Source organism: Maniola jurtina, chromosome 20, assembly GCF_905333055.1.
Source record: "Maniola jurtina chromosome 20, ilManJurt1.1, whole genome shotgun sequence".
NCBI lineage: Eukaryota > Metazoa > Arthropoda > Insecta > Lepidoptera > Nymphalidae > Maniola > Maniola jurtina.
This window is the reverse complement of record NC_060048.1, coordinates 9599212-9621428: the sequence shown is the minus strand read 5'-3', so window position 1 is coordinate 9621428 and position 22217 is coordinate 9599212. Positions and strand designations below refer to the sequence as shown.

At 37.0% G+C, this 22217-nt stretch overlaps 3 protein-coding genes across 4 annotated transcripts; 2 read left to right on the top strand and 1 right to left on the bottom strand.

The window, feature by feature from the left end:
- Positions 1 to 3223: 3223 nt before the first annotated feature.
- Positions 3224 to 7175, top strand: LOC123875855. The gene is made up of 2 exons (XM_045921904.1): positions 3224 to 5975; positions 7096 to 7175. The coding sequence occupies exons 1-2, from the start codon at positions 3224 to 3226 to the stop codon at positions 7173 to 7175; spliced, it is 2832 nt and encodes a 943-aa protein (XP_045777860.1).
- Positions 7176 to 8621: 1446 nt separating this feature from the next.
- LOC123875406 (GTP-binding protein Rit2) lies at positions 8622 to 13518 on the bottom strand. Its single transcript, XM_045921217.1, has 5 exons — positions 13160 to 13518; positions 12722 to 12795; positions 11976 to 12170; positions 11305 to 11445; positions 8622 to 10355 (listed from the first exon to the last, which is right to left on the bottom strand). The coding sequence occupies exons 1-5, from the start codon at positions 13296 to 13298 to the stop codon at positions 10245 to 10247; spliced, it is 660 nt and encodes a 219-aa protein (XP_045777173.1). The 5' UTR covers positions 13299 to 13518; the 3' UTR covers positions 8622 to 10244.
- A 523-nt stretch (positions 13519 to 14041) lies between these two features.
- LOC123875403 (WD repeat-containing protein 91) lies at positions 14042 to 18666 on the top strand. Of its 2 annotated transcripts, XM_045921213.1 has the most exons (6): positions 14042 to 14119; positions 14151 to 14454; positions 16500 to 16649; positions 17736 to 17941; positions 18163 to 18414; positions 18650 to 18666. In XM_045921213.1, the coding sequence occupies exons 2-5, from the start codon at positions 14211 to 14213 to the stop codon at positions 18391 to 18393; spliced, it is 831 nt and encodes a 276-aa protein (XP_045777169.1). In that variant the 5' UTR covers positions 14042 to 14119; positions 14151 to 14210; the 3' UTR covers positions 18394 to 18414; positions 18650 to 18666. The 2 variants fall into 2 exon arrangements, with proteins under 2 accessions (XP_045777169.1, XP_045777168.1); XM_045921212.1 differs by lacking the exon at positions 18650 to 18666 and having other exon boundaries at positions 18163 to 18485.
- The last annotated feature ends 3551 nt before the right edge of the window (positions 18667 to 22217 follow it).

Below are 22217 nucleotides of genomic sequence, written 5' to 3'. Positions count from 1 at the left end.
ATTTTATGACTTAAATTGTACTTCAGGTCTGAATAAAATAGATATAAATCATAAATAAAAAATTGGATTTTTTTTTGGTTCTTTAAAATGAGACTCATTTTTTACTTCTCAGATCTTTAGAAAAATTCTTATCTCTGGGCGCATATTTTGAAAATAGTTCACTGACATCTAAAATATTACTGGGAAAGACAAAACGAATTTATTTTCGCATTCTATGCCCATAGTATTTCGCATTTCGTATCTGTTAGTGATCCGTCATAATGGGCAATGCAAACAGATAAGAGATTTTGAATGCAATGGTAGATTTAGACCCAATACATGAAAGAAAACAAAATATTAAGGAGTCTTATTGAACACAGAGTAAAGTAAGTGCTCGTAGGTTAAAATTGAATTTAAGTTTTCATCTTATAATAATTTCACCCTTAAATCTCATCAAGTAATGGAAAATCTAAAGTCTAAATATTTGTAAACTCTCCTTACCTACTTCAGGGTTGCCAAATTTTTTGTCATCACCGCTCTTTAAGAAAATTGCTAACTACAATAATCACATTGTTTCATTTAATTGTATCTAATCATATTATACAATACAATTAAAACCAATATATCAAAACATCATAAAGTTTCTATTGAAGATTTTAACAAAACTATGGCTTTTCCTGCGTCTTTTTAAGTAGGTATGTGGCAACCCTGTCTATTCCATGACCAAAATTACATCAATCTAAGTCCAAATGTAAAAATGTCTCTTCTACAGGGGTCGGGAAACAACTTTTAATACCTACTTTGCTAAAATAAATGTATTTTGCGATAAGTTAAGTGATCTAGCTGTTCGCGCCATTCCCTCTCTTTCGCACTCCTATAAACCTAAACTACCCATCTCACTCCGCTCCCCTCGCGCATATTAGAAGAACTCATACGCAAGAATCAAGTTCAGTCGCTAAAAACGCATGTCAACGATCGATCGTGTGTAAACCGCAACGCGCTGCGCGCAAATAAATAAACCCACGTTTTTTCACGCAAAAATCGAGCCAAAATAAAGTGAAGTGCTGTGCTGTGAACCGTAAGAAGGGAAGACTGAAATTAAGAAGAAGTGAAGAGACTTGTCCTGTAAGTGCTTTCTTTGTTCCTTTTTATCCAGCAGCAAGCCACCCGCCGCCATTATTCCACACCGCCACTCGAATTTTCCCCTGCCTCAAATACCGCAAACGCAACCAAAAGTTTGGTCCTTTACGAACCGGATGGATGGAACCATTTCTTAATAATAATATTCAATTTTGGCCACAAATATTGGCCACTTCAATCTCTTTATAATATTTCACGCAATTAACGCAACGCAGGTCCTTCGGTAAAATCTCTTGATTAAAGTATACTTGCTTATTTCGCATACGCAAATTACAGGGAAAATCGAGTGTACCTATTTATTATAGTATTAATTACTACGCAACGCTATAGAACGATATTAATATATCGTATCATTTAAAACGCAGAAAAGACTTTCTTACAGTGCAATATTTACAGTGCAGTAGGTACCTATATACAGTGCAGTGCATTTAAATCAAATCGCAAAACCTAAATTAGTTCGCAAAAAAGTTAAGTGAATCGCATAAGGTATAAAATCGAATAGATAAATTCCGTACGCCAGGTTGCTTTTACCTACATATCATAATTTTATTTCCGACCGTAGTAGGTACGCCGTATTCTATTCAGAATGGAATAGGTATAATGTTGTTTACGCAAACGAGCGACTTCAATAAGTTTATACCTACTTGTTATAAGACGTGATATTATACTCGCTTACCCACTCAAGTATAAAATTTAAACTTTACCTACGAGTACGTGTCGTATTAATTGAATCGGTAAGTAAGTACGTACTTTGTTCTCGTAAGCTGGATATTTTATTTCTATCTACCTACTTGGTTTATTTTGTTATTCACTTTACGTATTGTATAAGAATTGAATACCTACTTTGTGCCGCGGTTAATCTCGAGTTAAAAACATGTCGAAAGGAGAATGTTCAACCCCGAAGGTGAGTGCAGAGGTGTTAATTTTGGAAGCTCAGGTTGGGGCTTATTTTGCAAATATGCAGTCTATTTATAACGCATCGCAACATACGAAAAGTGAAGATGAAATTAAATACTTTTTGTCGAAAGCCGCTAATATAAATAATTTACGCACAGAATACATAAACCTTGTTAAGGATTTAAATATGGCTCGTATCCACAATAATCCAGAATATGTCGCGAATTTCCAATCTTTAATTGCATTCGAAGATTTGTTTTCGTCCGTTCAATATAAATTGAATGAATGTGCGCCTTCCACATCAACGCCGAATAATTACCCAGTTGTGACGTCATGGAAGCCTAAAGTAAAATTGCCACCCATAACTTTACCTAAGTTTAATGGAGATATAAAACAATGGACTATCTTTTATGAATGTTTTAATACAACAATTCACAAAAATAAAGAACTTAGTAATTCTGAAAAATTGCATTATTTATTAGGCCAACTCTCGGATACCGCCTTGACGTCCATAGCTGGAATCGAACCCGCTGGAGAAAACTATGAGCTTATTTACTCAACATTGGTGGATAAATATCAGGATATCCGCGCTTTAGGTTATAGCTATCTAGATCAAGTGCTTAACTTTAAACAGTTACAATCATCGCATAATTTAAACTCGTTTTTAGATGTTTGTGGGACATCAATCGCAGCGTTTGAAAAGTTGGATATAAAGAATAAGGCTGACTTTATTTATTTATATTTAGCTTTAAAAAAGGTAGATAAGGAGACTGCCCGCTTGTATGAAAATTATATACGCTCTGAAAAAATACCTACTTTTGATAATTTTATTAAATTTATAAAGGAACAAGCTAAAATTAATGATAGAATTCCTGAGAACACTCACCGCACTCCAAGTGAAAATAAAAATTGGCGCCAACGTACAATCCCTTCGCCACGAAATATACCCTCTTCAAGTACATCTAAATCATTTGTTATTTCGGCTGATAATAAGAATCAGTGTTGCCCGCTTTGTAAAACTGATACGCACAAACATTTTTACCGCTGTCCTAAATTTTTAAAATTGACGCCGCAAGAACGATATAAGGTAGTGAAGGCTAACCAATCCTGCACAGTTTGTTTGTCATTCCTGCATAAAAACCGGTTATGCCGTTCGGATAAATCCTGTTTTTCCTGTATGAACCCATACCACCACACTCTGCTCCATATGTCTAGTCCAAACGAAACTTCTGGACATAAGGGTGATCGCACACCTGCAGATAAGGGTGATCGCACACCTGCAGATAAGGGTGATCGCACACCTGCGGACCCTTCGGATACAAAATCACAAAGTCAAACTGCAGTCTCGCTTTGCTCGCTTAATACTAGTATACCAATGCGCACAACCGTTTTGCTGGCAACTGCGTGCGTCCGCGCTTTAGACTCACGTGGGACAGAAAACACTCTCAAATGTCTTATTGACAATGCATCGCAACACAACTATATAACAAATGATTGTGTCAAACGCTTAAATTTACACATAGAGAACCTGACACATCCCGCGTCTGTGAACGGGTTTGGGGGTACCTCTAGCAAAATAAAGGGTATAAGTCGCATAACAATATTTTCACGCTTTAATAATAAATCATATTCGCTCACGCCGTTGATTGTTGACAAAATCACTGATCACTTACCTACATCGCCAGTAGAAAGGTCGCTGCTCAACTATTTAGAGAGCGTACCACTCGCAGACAATACCTATCACCTTCCAAGTAAGGTTGATATGATTTTAGGCGCGCAAATGTTTACGCAAATTCTGCTATCAGGCCGCGTTGCGGCTCCGCCTGGTATGCCTCACGCTTTACAAACCACGCTTGGATATATTTTAATGGGCACAGCCCCGCTAACGCAATCCGCTCCCTCTTCGCAAACGCAAACGCTATGTGCTATTACTAATGAACGCTTAGATAATTCTTTACGCAATTTTTTTGAATTGGAGGATGTACCTTCCCCTAAGAGTAACTTCCTTAGCACGGAAGAACAAGAATGCGAAGATATTTATAAAAATACGACAGAACGCGATTCTCACGGTCGATATATCGTAGCTTTGCCGTTTAAGTCCGACCCTAGTGTGTTGGGTAACGCTTCCCTAAACGCAGAAAAACGCTTTAATTATTTAGAACGCAAATTAGAAAAATCACCTTCCTTACGCGACGCTTATAATAACATTATTGATGAATATCTGGAGAAAGACTACTTGAGTCCAGTAACGCAAACTTGCTCTAACGTACAATACGTTATTCCGCACCACGGCGTTCAACGCGATGACAAAGTTTCTACTAAAGTCAGAATCGTTCTGGATGCTTCTGCTGTTGAAAATGACACAAGCTTAAACTCGCTATTACATAAAGGTCCTAATTTGCAATCGGATTTATTTATGCTATTACTTAATTTTCGCTTATTTAAAATTGCTATTTGTGCAGACATCAAACAGATGTATTTACAATTAAAAGTTCATCCAGAATTTTGGAAATTTCAAAGAATTTTTTATCGCTTTTGCAAAGATGATCCTTTGCAATTATTTGAATTTAAACGCGTATGCTTTGGCCTCGCTTCAAGACCCTTTCTTGCGCTTCGCACATTAAAGCAGTTAGCTGAAGACGAAGGCAAAAAATACCCTTTGGCTGCTGCCGTAATAAATGCAGGTCAATTTTACATGGATGACGTCATATGTACAACGCACACCGTAGAAGACGCAATTGAGTTGGCCGACCAATTATCGGAAATGTTCGCAGCGGGTTGCTTCGATTTATTAAAATGGTCGAGCAATTCATCGCAATTTCTTGAACATTATCCTAAAGAACTTTTGCATCCTTCGCTTGCTATTAGCTTTGAACCCGAATCTAGTCAGAAGGTTTTAGGGGTTAAGTGGGAACCTCATAAAGATTTGTTTACTTTTGACTTTGCACCTAAAGAAATGAAATGCACTAAACGCAACATGTTGTCGGTCATTGCTCAGTTATTTGACGTTCTCGGATTTGTAGCACCTGTAATATTATTCGCAAAATTGCTAATTAAAGAGCTTTGGCTTTTGAAAATTGACTGGGACGAGGAGCCTCCCGCACATATTGCACAAACTTGGCTAAAATTCCAAAGCGAGTTACACATTTTATCTCAAATATCGATACCTAGACATGTCGGTATAACGCAAAACTGTGAAGTAAATTTAATTGCTTTCTCGGATGCAAGTGAAAAGGCTTATGGTGCAGTCTTATATATTCACGCAAGCACACCAAACGGAATCGTTGTTAGTTTACTCTGTGCCAAGTCCAAGGTTGCACCAATTAAAACAGTATCGCTTGCTCGCTTGGAACTATGTGCAGCTTATTTGCTTTCTAAGTTGGTACGCGCTGTGTTGACAAATTATTGTTCTCGCATTACTATTGCTCGCACATACGCATTCTCGGACTCGACAGTCGCTCTCAATTGGATAAATTCCAGTCCGCATAAACTAAAAACATTCGTCGCTAATCGGGTATCGAAAATTCAAAATAATTTAGCCCCGGAAAACTTCTTTCACGTTTCTGGTAAAGAAAACCCAAGTGACTGTTTGTCTCGTGGTTTAACTCCCGCTCAACTTGCTTCTCATCCTTTATGGTTTAACGGCCCAACTTGGATGCGCGAAAGCTGTAAAGATTGGCCCGTTAAGCAATTCGCTCCAGATTTAAACGATTTACCTGAGACTAAAACAGTCGTATTAAATAATGTCTTGCCAGAAAAGCCTCTTATATTGGCTATCGCGGAACGCTCGTCAAATTGGTCGAAATTGCTACGCATCTTTGTGTACATTTTACGTTTTTCTAAACGCATAATTACTCGCGGATTAATAACCGCAGAGGACTTAAATGCCGCTGAATTGTTTATCATTCGCTCGCTTCAAGAAGTTTATTTCTCTGAATATATAGAAGCCTTAAACAAAGGTACGGCTTTACCGCGCGCTATAAGAAAATTACGCCCCATATTAGTAGACGGAATTATACGCGTTGGTGGACGTTTATCTGCCTGCAAGGATATTTCGTTTGATCATAAACATCCTATTTTGCTTCCTAGCAAGGAGCATATTGTTAATTTAATTATCGAATACGTTCATCGCATTAGTTGTCACGCTGGTTCGCAACTCACATTATATTTATCACGCAAAAAATATTGGATCCTTTCCACGCGGAGAATCGTCCGCGCTCGCATACTGAATACAACACTTCTCCAAGTTCTGCCAGCTGCAGACGTCACCAACGAAAATTCTCGCTTACTCTCACGCTTTTCGCTTTTAGATAAATTAGTCCAATCATATTGGAAACGCTGGCGAGAAGAGTATTTACAAACGCTACAGGTTCGAGCAAAATGGAATACGGAATCTCGACCAGTAAAAGTCGGTACAATAGTTTTAATCAATCAGAATTGCGCACCACTGCACTGGCCGTTAGGCAAAGTAGAGAAAGTCTTTCCAGGCCCAGATGGCCGTATTAGAGTCGCTTTAGTTAGAACAAAGAATGGTACACTCGAACGACCTGTAGTGCGCTTATGCCCACTTCCTGTTGAGCTTAATAATTAATCTTTTCTAAGTTACGCAATTTATATTTTTTAGTTTCTAATTATTACTATTTAGTCTCTCTTAGATAATTAATGCTCAGTAAGGTTAATCGCTGTCCTAGTCATGGATATTTTAATGTTATATACTCTTTATTTAATAGTGTTTTCTTGAAACGACGTTTCAAGGGGCGGGAGCTATGTTCGCGCCATTCCCTCTCTTTCGCACTCCTATAAACCTAAACTACCCATCTCACTCCGCTCCCCTCGCGCATATTAGAAGAACTCATACGCAAGAATCAAGTTCAGTCGCTAAAAACGCATGTCAACGATCGATCGTGTGTAAACCGCAACGCGCTGCGCGCAAATAAATAAACCCACGTTTTTTCACGCAAAAATCGAGCCAAAATAAAGTGAAGTGCTGTGCTGTGAACCGTAAGAAGGGAAGACTGAAATTAAGAAGAAGTGAAGAGACTTGTCCTGTAAGTGCTTTCTTTGTTCCTTTTTATCCAGCAGCAAGCCACCCGCCGCCATTATTCCACACCGCCACTCGAATTTTCCCCTGCCTCAAATACCGCAAACGCAACCACTAGCAATATACAAGAACTTGCGACATTTCCATAGACACGTTAAAACTTGAATTTCTCTTGGACCTCATTCAAACGGCATTTTCACCGCATGTTTTTACGCGACTGCTCAAAACAAGGAGTAATGTATTATTCCATCATAATTTTTAGATGCCTCGATAGATATGTAGGTACATATGGAGTATCGTTAGAATTCTTACATCATCCGTAGTGACATAATATTTTAAATCAATATATGGCGGCTGCTTGGCGCCATGTTCAAATATGAAATTTTTTACTTTTAGTTCGTTTTTTGGAAGAGCAATCGTGTTTCAAAAACGTACAATTTTAACAGTGGTTCTATACTTTGTGTATGCGCCACTACGTAATACGCAATCGGTAAGATTTAAAACGAACGTGATCTAAGATTTACCTAGAATAAATAGTGCGGTGTTAATACCGTGTGAACGGAGTCTTTCGAAGTAGATATATAACAGTAATCTTCAGACCCTGATAGAAATCCGGAACACACTAGGATATGACAAAAACGTATGTCCAAGTATCATTATTTTATGACATGTTTAACTTACATGATATACATTGTTTTTTTATCGACTTAAGGTGGATACGACGGGTTTGCCCGCGAAATTCAAATTTCGCAATTTGTAAACTAATATGACAAAGTAGGCTTATGGCACTTTAATTGCGCCAATGGCAGTATTATTCTCACAGGTTTATATAAAAATCATTACTTGAAAGGGTCCAGTTTAAGAAATTAGCTTTAGTATCGACTAAAAAGATTTTTATATTAACCTGTGAGGATGATACTGCTATTGGCGCAATTAAAATGCCATAAGCCGTAGTTTAGAAATTGCGAAAAACAAAATTTTAGAATTTCGCGGGCAGACCCATCTCATGCCCCTTAATGTATTTTATTCATTCTTAAAATTTCGCAGAACCAAGGTTGTAATAAATATTTTGCCTAGACCACTTAACTCTCACAGCACTTTGTAAATTTACAATCTAAACACTCAAATATCGAAATCCTATGACACATTAAACGGCAAAATCTACTTTTTAGATATATTATTGCTTTCTTGGGTTCCATTGCGGAAGACATCCATTACTAGAGGCCAGTTTAAAATAGGCAACCATTGGATTTCGAATGTAAGATAATATTCAACGCAATTTTATACTACTATTACTGTGGCACTACTATTAACATTCTGGACATAACTAATATCTTATGAAATTTTAATCGACGAATGGACCCTTCCCTCCCAACCTAGAGCAAATTTTTATACCAGTTATTCTACCAACCTTTTTTCTTTCTTAACTATACACAGTTATGCCAAAATATAATGATCCATAATATTGCAATGATCTTAAAAATTGGACTTATGAATGTTTATGGTTCAACTAATAAAAAATTAAATTGTTGTAAATGCCAGTTTACAATCTTTGCTTCAGAGCTTTGACATAATAGTGTTTATGTTATTTCTAGTAATTGAAAAATAATCAAATTCTTTTTGGCAATATGTGCGTTGGTACATTTTGGCATAACAATGTTCAATTGTTTTTTTTAATAATGTTATGTTGGTTGGTACATTTTAGTATAACGATGTTCAATTGTGTGGGAGATCCTTGAAAGTTGTGTTCTTATTAGACAAGTATAACCGAAGACTTAATATTTTCGTTCATAGATACAAAAATGGTTACAACAAAATGAAAGCTATATTGTGGTCCTTTTCCGTGAGAAATTTAAGGAAAAGGATAACACCACTTTTAGTTATCTTGTTGATTTTGTTGAATTACTTTGGGTAGCTTTTGTATATATACAAAAGAATCAAAGTTTAATTTGGAATTCGATATTGCTACCTTTAGCTTTTTAGTTTGTATCATTGAATCCTAGATTTTATATTAAGTACCAAACGTTTTATATACATAAAAGTCTGTATTATTCATATAACTTGAATATAACTCAGGAATTAGGCCTATATTAAGCCTATATTAGGTTATTAAAATTGTGCTCATAAAAACTACATGAATTGTTATAGTAGCTATTTCCAAGTATTCATTCTAAACAAAAATAGAATACCGATTGTAACTAAGACTTTTAAGAATTAATAAAATTATAAGAATTAGCTTATACTGTGCATTATTTGAGTTTCATAGTATTGTACGCAGACATTCCCCTATGTTGTTTTATATTTATTTATATGGCTTTTATCAGGAACCGTATTTAAATACAAAAGAGGTAGAATGCAATAATAATTATTATTTTAGTTCACTTAGTACAGGTTTCCACATCTCGAAAACTTTGATGATTTACGTGGACTGCGATATGGTAATGTCAGGTAAAAATACACCAAAGAGGGTCATTATTTTGAAGTCATCTCGTCATCAAATTACGTCTTCGAATTTGATAAAAGCTTATACTAAGGGAACAAGAAAGATTGTTACTATTAATATCATTTGCGAAGACGATAATAATAATTATTATGGAATAATATTTAATTTTATCAATAAAATAGTTAACGTACGTTAGTTACATGGCTAAAATAGGTACATAACACAATAACTTATAATAATAAGCATCAATATGAGGTAGAGGAAGTTGAGATTTCGATCATAATTCACATTTCAGTTTATAGAACACTTTTTATGTGACATATTTTCACCAAACACATATTTAAAAAAGTTAAGTGCCATAAGCTATTAGGTAAGTTAAAACGTCCCACAGTTTTAACCGTGTGAACGGTTTTATACTCAGACTCAGGTCACTACGTATTCGGTAAGATTTAGACTCTTTTAGAACGCACGTTTTTTGCTTTTTTGTGCAAAAACGTGCGATGTTAATTCCGTGTGAACCGTTCCGTTCCGATTCCGTTATACAAATATTGACTTTAAATCGAAGACTATAAAGAACTTTTATGTGCATAGTAATAGACTTTATATTTAACATGATAAAGACTATTTTTGCGCATAAAGAAATAGGTATGCGAATGGCTTTAGATATGTTCAACTGAAATGTATATTAAGATCGGACGTTTAAACGAATATAGGCTTTAAAGTGAGGAGCATAGAGACCTGTGCTCAGGGCGTGTGGCGGCGCCGGCGGCGGAAGACGAGAGCGAAGATGCTGCGAAGACGTCTCCAGCGACGACGGCCGCCGCCTCCGGATGTAGCGCTGCCCAGGATTGAAGACTGGAAAAAGAGTGACCTTTGAAGGTTTGAAGGAACAAATATAACAAACTAGAGGATGCCCGCGACTTCGTCCGCGTGCATTTTAGGTTTTTAAAGATCCTGTGGAAACTTTGTGATTTTCCGGGTTAAAAAGTTGCCTATGTCAATAACATAGACGCAAGCTACCTCAGTACTTACTAAACATACAAATCGGTATAACGGATGGGCTCTTAAGGATCCCATGGGAACTCTTTGATTTTTTTGGGATAAAAAGTACCCCATGTCCCTCCCTGGGATGTAAGCTAACTCTGTACCAAATTTCATCAAAATCAGTTAAACTGTTAAGCCGTGAAAAGCTTGCATACATACAGGCAGACACACTTTCACATTTATAATATGAGTATGGATTGTAATCATAATTAAAACCCACTAGGCACGGTCGACTAGTTGCTCGGCGGCTCAGTCAACAGCAACCGTGAGAATCTATAATTTATAATAGAAGTCGTAGTACCTATGCGCACGTAGTCGCGATGACTGCGTGTGTGCGTAATGTAACGTTTTTGTACTGGAAATCCGCCAAATGTCAAAACTCATCAGTTTAAAATTTGAATTCTTCATTAAATATTCAACAAGAATAGTTTTGTGTCCTATAAAAGTTATTGTGTGTAAACAGGAAAGAAGTTTAACTTCTTGTCATAACTAACAAATAAATGTAAATCTTCCATATCAGATTTGAAAATGGATGTAATTTTCAGTAATCGTCACATCAGACAATCGTCGTCGCAATTACTATGATAATCAGCATCAGCACCCTGAGAAACCTCAAAATACTGTATGTTAGCACTCTGATATTTCACAGTATGATGAGCCGGTTTTATTGGTTGCATCATCTTCGTAATCTATCTCAGTCAGCATTGTTAGGGTGGCCAAACAATAGTCTACCCACAGTGTCATGAGTTAGCTGCATCACCTGTCTCTGTCGCTCGAGGCGTCGTATCTCGCGCACGAGCCCGTGGAAAGCGTCATCCACGAAGTGCCGTAGCGCCGCCGACGTTTCGTAGAACGGACACCCCAGTTGTGTCGCCAACGCCTTGCCCTCTTCAGTTGTTACCTTATAGAAATCAAAAATATATTTTAGAACTTTGATAGCCTAGCGGTTAATACATCTGCCTCCTATTTGCGAGGTCGGAGGTTCAATCCCGGGCACAGACCTCCATCCAAGTTATCTATGTTTTAAGCAATTAAATCAGATCCAAGTTATCTATGTTTTAAGCAATTAAGTATCACTTGATTTAACAGTGAAGGAAAACTTCGTGACAAAACCTGCTCATAATGTTCTTAAAGGTGTATGAAGACTGCCGATCCGCACTTGACTAGCGAATAGTCTATGCCCAAAGCCCTTCGCATCCCGTGGGAAGAGTTGTGCTCAGTAGTCAGTCCACAATGGGTTGATCATGATGATGATTATTATATATTAATATTAAATGCTTATTATTTAAAGAGTGACATAACTATTATTTTCAACTCGAAGGTTACCTACTATGATCATTTTACCGCAACTGTGTATGGTCTACTGCCTTGTTCTCTGATGACAGTTCAAGCTCTAAAGAGCACCGGTTCCAAGCAGAGCATGATACTCACTTGTCTAAACCTCGGCGCCAGGTCCAGCTTGTTCCCCACGAGCACAAGCGGTAGGCGCTCACTGGGCCGCGCCTGCGCGAGGAGGCGCTTGTACTCGGCGGCCGCACGAAACGAGCGTCGGTCCGTTACCGAGTAGCACAGCATAAAGCCCTCGCCACAACGCATGTACTGCTCCCGCATAGCTGTGAACTCCACCTGTTGAAAGAACATGTGCACTTACACCTTAACTAGAGTGAGTGAGCTCTTGTTTGATCCTGAATCAACATCTGTCAAATATTAGGTATTTAAGCACTCAGGGTTACCTGATGTCAAAAATATTATATGAAAATATTAAATATTAATAACATTAAATATTACTAATTTAAAAATATTTTAAAAATAATTCTCTTATATAAAAATAAAACTTTTTGCCACCCTGACCCGATGGCCCATGTCACACATTTAGTTGTTTCATAGCCTACATTTGACAGATGAAGCCTCAAGGTTTTGTTACAAGTTCCATAACTTCATGAACTGTGCCCTAGCACCAGCTCCAGCCCTGAGGTAGAGCAAAAAGAGCCGTCACTCTAGATACAGGAACACAAGAGGTGTCCAAATGTGAAATAAATAATTCTACAGCCAGTTCAGTGTACAGGTTTTACTCTAGAGCAGGCAAGACACATAGTAATTATAGTTTTTAGGGCAAAGTAAGGTTTGTAAACATAGAAAGTTTACAATCCCATAACAGAGTTGACCTATATACATACCTGTCCAGCTGTATCCAAGATGTCTAGCAGTGCAGGCTCCCCATCAATCACTGCCTGTTGCTGGTATGAGTCCTCTGAAAAAATAGATACAATAGGTTCTTACAATGCCTTGGCTGAAATAACATTCAGTCTTTGTATTTGTTTGAAAAGCCTTAACTGAAAAAGTGCATTCTTTTCATGCTTTTATGTTTCAAGGTAAAGTGTCTTTCAGAGAAAGTTTCTAGATGCCTAAGTTATCTGTGCCAAGCCAGACTCAGTTGTTTAGTGAACATTCAAATGAGAATAGAGGTTTCCATATGGCTGGTTTACTGCACACATTGTAACAATATTTACAACAAATACAACCTATATATAAGTACGAAATACAACTGTAGGAGTAGTATAAGGTTTCGAATGTACGCTTAAGAGGATTTTAGGTAGAAATTGGCGAGTAAATACCTATTGTGGGGTCATGGTAGTCCAAGAAGCTGTGACTAACGAACTGGAGTGTGACTGCGGACTTGCCGACGCCGCCGTCGCCCAGCACCACGATCTTGTAGACACGGAGGCCGCGCGACGTGCCCGCAGCCTCCGCCATGCCGCCGCATGCCTCCAGCGGGGGCCCAGGCGAGCCGCGCCCGCGGTCACTCGACACACTCGCTTTTTGCGCCCGCCATCCGCACAGACCGCTCCCCAACACTACCACCGTACACTTTTAATTGGTAAACAAATCAAACCACATGCCATTTAACACACATTTTAGTGAATTTTTTATGAAAAAATAGATTCTCGCCAATTAACTCGACAGCTGATTGTGGTTGAGAATTGAGATACCTATATTTACAAAAGTACCTTAGTCCTTACTCTGTGGGCTAATATAATCCTACTCTATGTCTGTGGCTTGAGGCTTCTGACATTCTTCATTCATTCTTCATTCGTTTTAATGGTATGGACTTCGTCTGTGATGGCGTTTGCTGGCGCGCGTGCTGTGCTTGTTTGGAGTGTTTTTTTTTTGTTAAGAGTGGCTGGTTTTTGTGTTAGTTGGTGTTTTTTGGTGGTGGAACTGACTGGGAAGCGCTCTAAAGGGACGCCGCGCGTATGTCGGCGGGCGCCGGCGCAGACGGAGTCCATACTTGTATAAATTCAATAACTTGAAAATATCACAAACTTGACATTGGCTAATCAGAGTAAAGCCAGATTTAAAGAAAAAAAAAAAGGTACTGGATATGACTTTGACACCTGACAGTGCAAATTGTGATCAATAATTGTGATTGTCGTGATTGGTCGTGATTGTCAGTGACAAAGAATTTAGAGTTATGAGTGTCAGTACTCAGTGATTGTATTTGTTGATTTGTATTTTGTGATGGATTTGTGATTATGAAGTTGGAAACAAATAAATTAAGCAAAGTCGGTAACTTGCATTCTTAGACCTACGATTTTTCGCTACGCTCATTTCTATTTAAAAATAACACAAAATAACAAGTAAATTTTTAGAAAATAGTATATTATTATGGCCCACATACAACTCGTAGATGAATTAGTGCGAGAGTATTTGCTTTTTAGAGGTTTTACCACCACAGTAAAAGCGTTCGATAATGATCTGAAATCGGATAAGGACAAAGGGTTTAGAGTGGACAAAATCGTGGAACAAATCGTGCACTATATAAACGTATCCGACCTGAATGGACTCAAAGAATACTGGTCACATCTTGATAGTTTAGTATTTTCTAAATTAGAAATTCATGTACAACCTGGTATGTACCTACCTGAATATTGTGACAATTTATAATGCTTAAGTCCTACTTACAAGGAATCATGGCTACCCACAGCTAAATTATAATATTATAATCCATTATCCATATAAATAATATTTTATATATATACATGTATATATATGTATAAATTCGAAAGTGTCTCTGTCTGTCTGTCTGTTAGACATAGACATAATTGAAGACCTAATAAGTGATATTGGCAACTTTTTTTCCGAAAAAAACAAACAGTTCCCGTGGGATAGCATGCTATCTTTCAATAACTCTGCATCAGAGCTACAGATTGACGGTATTTTTTGCATAGACATAGTTGAAGACCTAGCAAGTGATATAGGCTACTTTTTTTCTGAAAAAAACAAATAGTTCCTGCGGATAGCGTACTATTTTCACGCATATTTGTCGTTCAATAAAGTCGCAACAGACCAATTAATTGACGTCATTTTTTGCATAGACATAGTTGAGGATCTAAAAAGTGATATAAGTTACTTTTCTCTCAAAAAAAAAACTAACAGTTCTGGTAGGATAGATAGCATGCTATCGTTCACGCATTTGTCATTCAATTACGCCGCAACAGAGCTATGGATTGACGCTATGTTTTACAAAGCTGAGGACCTAATAAGTAATAAAAGCAACATTTTCTCTATTTTCTCCCGAAAAATATGAATACTTCCCACAGGATAGCATACTATTTTTCACGCATTTGTGGTACAATAACGCCGCAAGAGAGCTACGAATTGACGGCATTTTTGCATAAACATAGTTGAAGACCTTGCAAGTGATATAGGCTACTTTTTACTGAAACAATCAAACAGTTCCCACAGGATAGCATACTATTTTCTCTCATATTTGTCGTTCAATAACGCAACAACAGAGCTAATAATTGACGTCATTTTTTGCATAGACATATATATAGTGGAGGGTCTAAAAAGTGAAATAAGCTACTTTTCTCTCGAAAAACCAAACAGTTCCTGCAGGATAGCATGCTTTCGTTCAGGCATTCGTCATTCATTAACGCCGCAACAGAGCTACGGATTGACGCTTTTTTTTGGCGAAGACATAACTGAGAACCTAAGTAATAAATGCAACTTTTTCTCCCGAAAAAAAGAAATTATAGAATACTATTTTTCACGCATTTGTCATTCAATAACGCCACAACAGAGCTATGAATTGACTTCATTTTTTGCATAGACATAGTTGAGGAAAAAAGTAATATAGACTACTTTTCCTTTCAAAAAAACCAAATAGTTCCCGCAGAATAGCATGCTATAACACATGATAAAATAACTTAAGCATTGCACCAAAAAATATTGTAACAAACCTCAATTATTGTTAAAACCTTGAGTCACGCGAGCGAAGCCGCGGGTAATAGCTAGTAATATTATGAAGTGTATCAGTCTGTCAGTTTGTTATCAAACTCATAAACAAATCATAATGAAATTTTGCACAGAGATAATTTAAGCTGTTGTGGGTGAAAATTGCAAAGGATATTTCATAAATTTTATTATTATTTATAAATTATTATGTATAATTATTATTTTATTATAACTATTATTATTATTGACTAGCTGATGCCCGCAGCTTCGCCCGCGTGGATTGGTTAGATCCCCTGCAGCATCAGGATTGAGGAGTTGGAATCCAAATTTTTTATGAAACAATGTCGCAAAGTTCCTCTATCGATTAAAAAAGAAACGACGCAAATCGGTTCAGAAATCTTGGATATTTCGGTGTACATAGGTAGAAAAACACAATTCCCTTTTTGAAAGTCGGTTAAAAAAGTAGCCTATGTTACTTCCTGGTCAATTCTCTACTTGTCTGTGAAAATCCCGTCAAAATCGGTTCAGCCGTTCCGAAGATTAGCCTTTTCAAACAGACAGACAGACAGACAAAAATTTGAAAAACGTGTGATTCAGTTATGGTATCGTTCAAATAACCATATGACCTTAATAATATGCGGTAGTTATTTCGAAATTACAGACAGACACTCCAATTTTATTTATTAGTATAGATATAGATGTTTCACTATGTTGCAGCTGTACGCAAGATAGAATACAGCCTGTACAAACTGTATCTTGTAACAGCAGCACAGAGTGCAGGTGGTGTTAGAAATGAAAAGGTAGCAGAGTTCCTTTCAAAGATGCTCCCAGAATTGCAGGGTCAGAGCGAATGGAGAGACTGGTTTAGTAAGTAGGAGCTTTGAAATTTGAACCTTCCTTACTAATACAGCAATTAGTGTTGCCAGGCATCTGGATAAAACTGGACATAGTCAGACTTTTTGGTTTGTAGCCAAATTAGAGGTTGACCGGCCTGACCGACTTATGTTAGGCTTTTTAAATTTGAATAAGTAGGTAGTAGTAAGTATAAATAATAATAATGAATGAGTAATGAAAAAGAAGACTGATTCATCATTCATTTTATGGTAATCATAAAAAAGCCTTGTTTTATTATGTCCTGAAAATTGTGCCATGTTTATATGCTAAGACTAAAAAATAAGGTTGTCTAAACAGAGTGTCTGTCCGTCCGGCTTTTGGGTGGCAACCCTAACAGCAATCCTTAAATGTAGATATTTTCTACATTATTTATATTACTAGGTACTTTATGTAGATTATAGAAGTTTCAAGAATTTTTGTTTTCTAAGGGTGAGGCCAAATTTCTATTATATTTGTAAATAAATATTTTTAAATATTTTTGTAAATGTCTCAATCGGTGTGCCTGGTGGCATAGGCCTGCTCCAATTTTTGCTATGGGACTCTCTGTTTGCTGTAACCCTTGTCCAGAAAGGACCCAATAAAAGGGATTATTAGATTTATCATTTAACATAACTAATGTGCTTAATTCTTTTGCGTCACAATCTCTAAATGCTCTAAACTAAACCAAAATGTCAGGTTGGCAGGTAGGTAGATCTTATAGCACATGTAAAGGAATAAATCCGAAAACCGTGAATTTGTGGTTATATCATTAAAAAAAAATTAAAATGTGTTTCAATTTTTAAAGTAAGATAACTACTTATACCATGTGGGGTATCATATGAAAGTACTTTACCTGTACATTCTAAAACAGATTTTTATTAATTTTTAGTTATAATAGGTTTTGATTTATCGTGTAAAATGTTGGAAAAAATACCCGAGTACGGAACCCTCAGTGCGCGAGTCTGACTCGCACTTGGCCGGTTTTTTTTTAAGTTAAGATATCTCGCCACCACTGCCTTTTATGAAAGTCGAAAATAAATGAAAAAATGTACTAATAATAATTGATCAATTCCTTTACAGTGTTACCCTATGTACAAAAGCCTGATGAAAATCCATCATTCAGTCTGTACTTCACACGGGCCTGGCAGGACAGTGTGCTGGTCTCGCTCCACAACCTCTTAGCAACCGTGTTCCAATGTATGCCACAACCTACCCTCACCAGTTATGAAAGTGATGCAGCTTTAGTAAAACGACTGCAGGACGAAATAACTACACTTAAAGGCAAAGTAAGAAAATGTTACTGAGTTAAAAATGTATTTTCCCAACAAGGTACAACATTGTAGGTACCATTCTATATATTTCTGTTTTGTTACCATGGCTGGAAATAATTCAAAATAATTTCTCAGATTCAACTAAAACAATCTAGATAATAAGATAACTTCAGAAGTTTTTCAATCATACTATACAGACATATAGAATTATTATTCAAATAGTTTAATTTTTTCAGCCCCAGCTAACCACAGAGAAGACATCACCAATTTGTCACCAATCACGTCTTGCTCAGTACTCGGAAAGGCTCAGTGGGCCCCTACCACTGGTTGACGATTTTTCTGCAATACCATCAGAACAGTTTGAAGGAGGTGTTAGAGAAGCCCGTGGACTGAGGGGATTATTGAGACAAATGGGTGGTAGCCCTGTTATGGGCAGAAAAACTGGAAGATCTCAAAGTCAAAACTAAATAAGTAAAATGTTAAAATATATTATTTTACTAGCTGACGCCCGCGACTTCGTCCGCGTGGATTTAGGTTTTTCGAAATCCCGTGGAAACTTGGATTTTCCGGGATAAAAGTAGCCTATGTGCTAATCCGAATATGTGATACTATCTATCTCCATTCCGAATTTCAGCCAAATCCGTCCAGTGGTTTTTGCGTGAAGGAGTAACAAACATACACACACACACACACATACAAACTTTCGCTTTTATAATATTAAAGTGTGTTTTTTAATGTAAAATCTTAATTTTATTGATTTTGTTAGTAAATATTACATAAATATAAACAAGCTTGAGTCTTTTATTTGTTACCTATTACGTTTCTATACATAGAAAATAGTTCCTACTAGGAAGTAGTAGTTTCTATATGGTTTCTATAGATATATTCATTTCAGATTCTTTCCATCATCATAATTTTACGGAAATTTTCCAGTAACAAAATGTAACTTCAAAAAGTATTTTGGCCACGCGCCAAGAGAGCCTTGTCAGCACTTGTCGGACTGTATAATATCAATGTAGTATTATCTACATACTCTTTGATCAATGGTACCTAGAGACCTACCTAACCCTCATCCTGTCGAATGAGCCACCTAGTGTTTATAATACACTAGGTGTAGTATATATATATATATATATATATATATGTATAGCTAGGTATGTACTCTTTGGAATGAGCCACAGAGTACTTTATAAATGTGTTGACTTTTATTCCTGGTCTGTGGTTTTGGTTATTCGTCTGTGTTCTAGCAGCGATAGCAAAGAGTATGTAATCACTACGTTATAAGAAGAGGCAGCACTTCCGTACAAAAACGAAAATTATGAAAATGTATGAAATGTGTGGCATGCTTCAATACCAACATTATATCAGTCACACTGACAGAAAGACAGTACTGCTAACATAACCAAACAAGCAGCTCCAAAATTTGTAAATTTTTTTTAGAAAATTTCAGGTTTTGATATTTCGACTGACTTTTTAAAACGAGTTATCACATAGAGTCAAAGAGTGATTTTTCCGGTAGGTAAGTGTGAATTCACCTAATTTTAAGCTAAACGCACACTTACTGGAGCCGAACGAGTCGGACGAAACGAATTTTAGAATTCTATAAATGAAATCTCATGAAACCTCGCACATTTTCCTGCGTCAAATCACCCGAATCTTCAACGCGCGGAAGTGTGTGAGGTTTCATAAGATTTCATATAAAGAACCAGCCGATGCCCGCGACTTCGCCCGCGTGGATTTAGGTTTTTCGAAATCCCGTGGGAACTCTTTGATTTTCCGGGATAAAAAGTAGCCTATGTGCTAATCCAGGATATTAACTATCTCCATTCCAAATTTCAGCCAAATCCGTCCAGTGGTTTTTGCGTGAAGGAGTAACAAACACACACACACACACACACACACACACACACACACACACACACACACACACACACACACACAATCTTTCGCCTTTATAATATTATAGTGTGATTCTAAAATTCGTTACATTCGAATTGTTCAGCTCGGTGTGTGCGTTTACCTTTACTGTAATTTGTGAGGTTGTGATTCTGTGGATGCTACTGTGCTCATATCAGTACCATAGAGTAAAGTAATCAATCAGTACGCCATGATGCCGCCCAATACAAAAGTTGGTCTCTAATCCAAAGATCTAATCTCCAAAGAGTATGTAATCACTACGTTATAAGAGGCAGCACTTCCGTACAAAAACAAAAATTATGAAAATGTATGAAGTTTGTGGAGTTGTTGTTGTTGTTTGTTTTTGTGGCTTTTTGTTGTGCCACACAGCACAATTTACTTCGCCAAAGTCGCGTTGTTTGGAGAAAACACAAAGGAGGTTGACCACTTTTTATTTATATTGAAGTCTTTTCAGGACAATCTCGCTCCGATTTTGGTAACTGGACTAGAGGGGTTATGATGTTAGTAAATAACCTACAACAACATAAAAAAAAATTATGTACATGTACTTACATAGACACTATATACAGAATATTAAAAGTTTGTGGAGTGCTTCAATACCAACATTATATCAGTCACACTGACAGAAAGACAGTACTGCCAATCTTTTTATTTTTATTCTTATGCTGCAGAAACAGAACATTTAAAGGGTCACTTTGTTTTTTATACACCTGTCAGGACCTTTTTGAAACACCTTGAGGTATTAGGTGTTTAAATATAAAGTAACTAACCTTGTAAGTATGTACTTAAGTCTATACCAGACCATCTCATTTCTGAAATAAGTTTGGCTTTTTGCCTAGTATAAGGCAATCTAAAGATAGGAACATCAAAGCATATTCAAAAGAGCCAGTAAAAGTATACCAATTGTTGGACTGATTATTTATTAATCAGTTCATTAGTAATGTATAAAGTATAATAAATTAAATTATACCATTTCAACTTTACAGTTATAAACAGTGAATAAGAGTAATGGGCTAGAAGATTATACATGCTGATACGGAGACTGGAGATTTTTTTCCTTGAATCCTGGTGTAACAACATGAATCGTGCTTAAAGCTTAAATATGCCAGTTTGTGGTGTTTGGAGCTCTTATTAGTTAAACTAATTAATTTCATTTGAATTGATGTAGTATACACATTAATTAATATAAATGATATTTTGTGTTTATACCTCAGGTGATAAATACCTATTGTCTTTAGTTACTGAATGAAGTCTTATGATAATTATAAACATAAACAATTTACTATGTTTCTATTCTTTTATTTTAAACATTTTCAATTTCAAAAAAAAAGTTAGGAAGAACCCTAGCACAGCTGCTTGTTTGGTTATGTTGGCAGAACTGTCTTTCTGTCAGTGTGACTGATATAATGTTGGTATTGAAGCATTCCACATATTTCATACATTTTCATAATTTTCGTTTTTGTACGGAAGTGCTGCCTCTTACAACGTAGTGATTACATACTCTTTGGACTTGGTTTGTGGTGGCGTTTGCTGGCGCGCGTGTTGTGTCTTTTTGGAGTGTTTTTTTGTTAGAAGTGGCCGGTTTTTGTGTTCTACTGGTGTTTATTGCTGGTGGAACTGACTGGGAAGCGCTCTAAAGGGGCGCCGCGTGTATATCGGCGGGCGCCGGCACAGACGGGGTCCATACTTAAACATATAGTTTCCCTAACTTGTAAATAACTACAAACTTGACATTGGCTAATCAGTGTAAAGCCAGACGAGAGAATAAAAAAGAATACAATTGAATACATACTCTTTTGCTGCGTACAGACCGGCCAAACGAACGCCAACGAACGGGTTTCGTTGACCTTCGTTGCTGCAATCTGGACGGCTTAGCGAATGCCAACGATCGCTCGTTGGCGTGTGCCAGCGATCCGAAGCGTGGCGGTAACATCAAAGAAATCGAGCTATTTGATCGAACTCTGTTTGGACGGTCGCCGAAGGCCAACGAACGAACGCTCAGTTGAAGCAAGAGTGCGTAGCGTGTAGACGTCCAATTTGATAATTACTTGGATATTTCTTATCGTTTATTTTTTCTTGTTCTTGCTAACTCGTTTTGGTATATAAAACTAGCAATTATAATGATGTCGTCGTCGTCCATGATTAAATTGCGAATGAAAGAGAAAAGAACCGGAATCAAGTGCCAACGAACGTTCGTTCGAGCACTAAATGTATTTGGATGTATTAACGAACTCCAACGAGCGTGCGGAAGCCAACGCTAGCGAACGATAAATATCCATCGTAGGGCGTTCGTTGGGCCGGTCTGTACGCAGCTTTTGGATACGAAAGATATGCCTGCCTGAGCTAGAACGTAGTGTTTATAAAATGTTCCTTG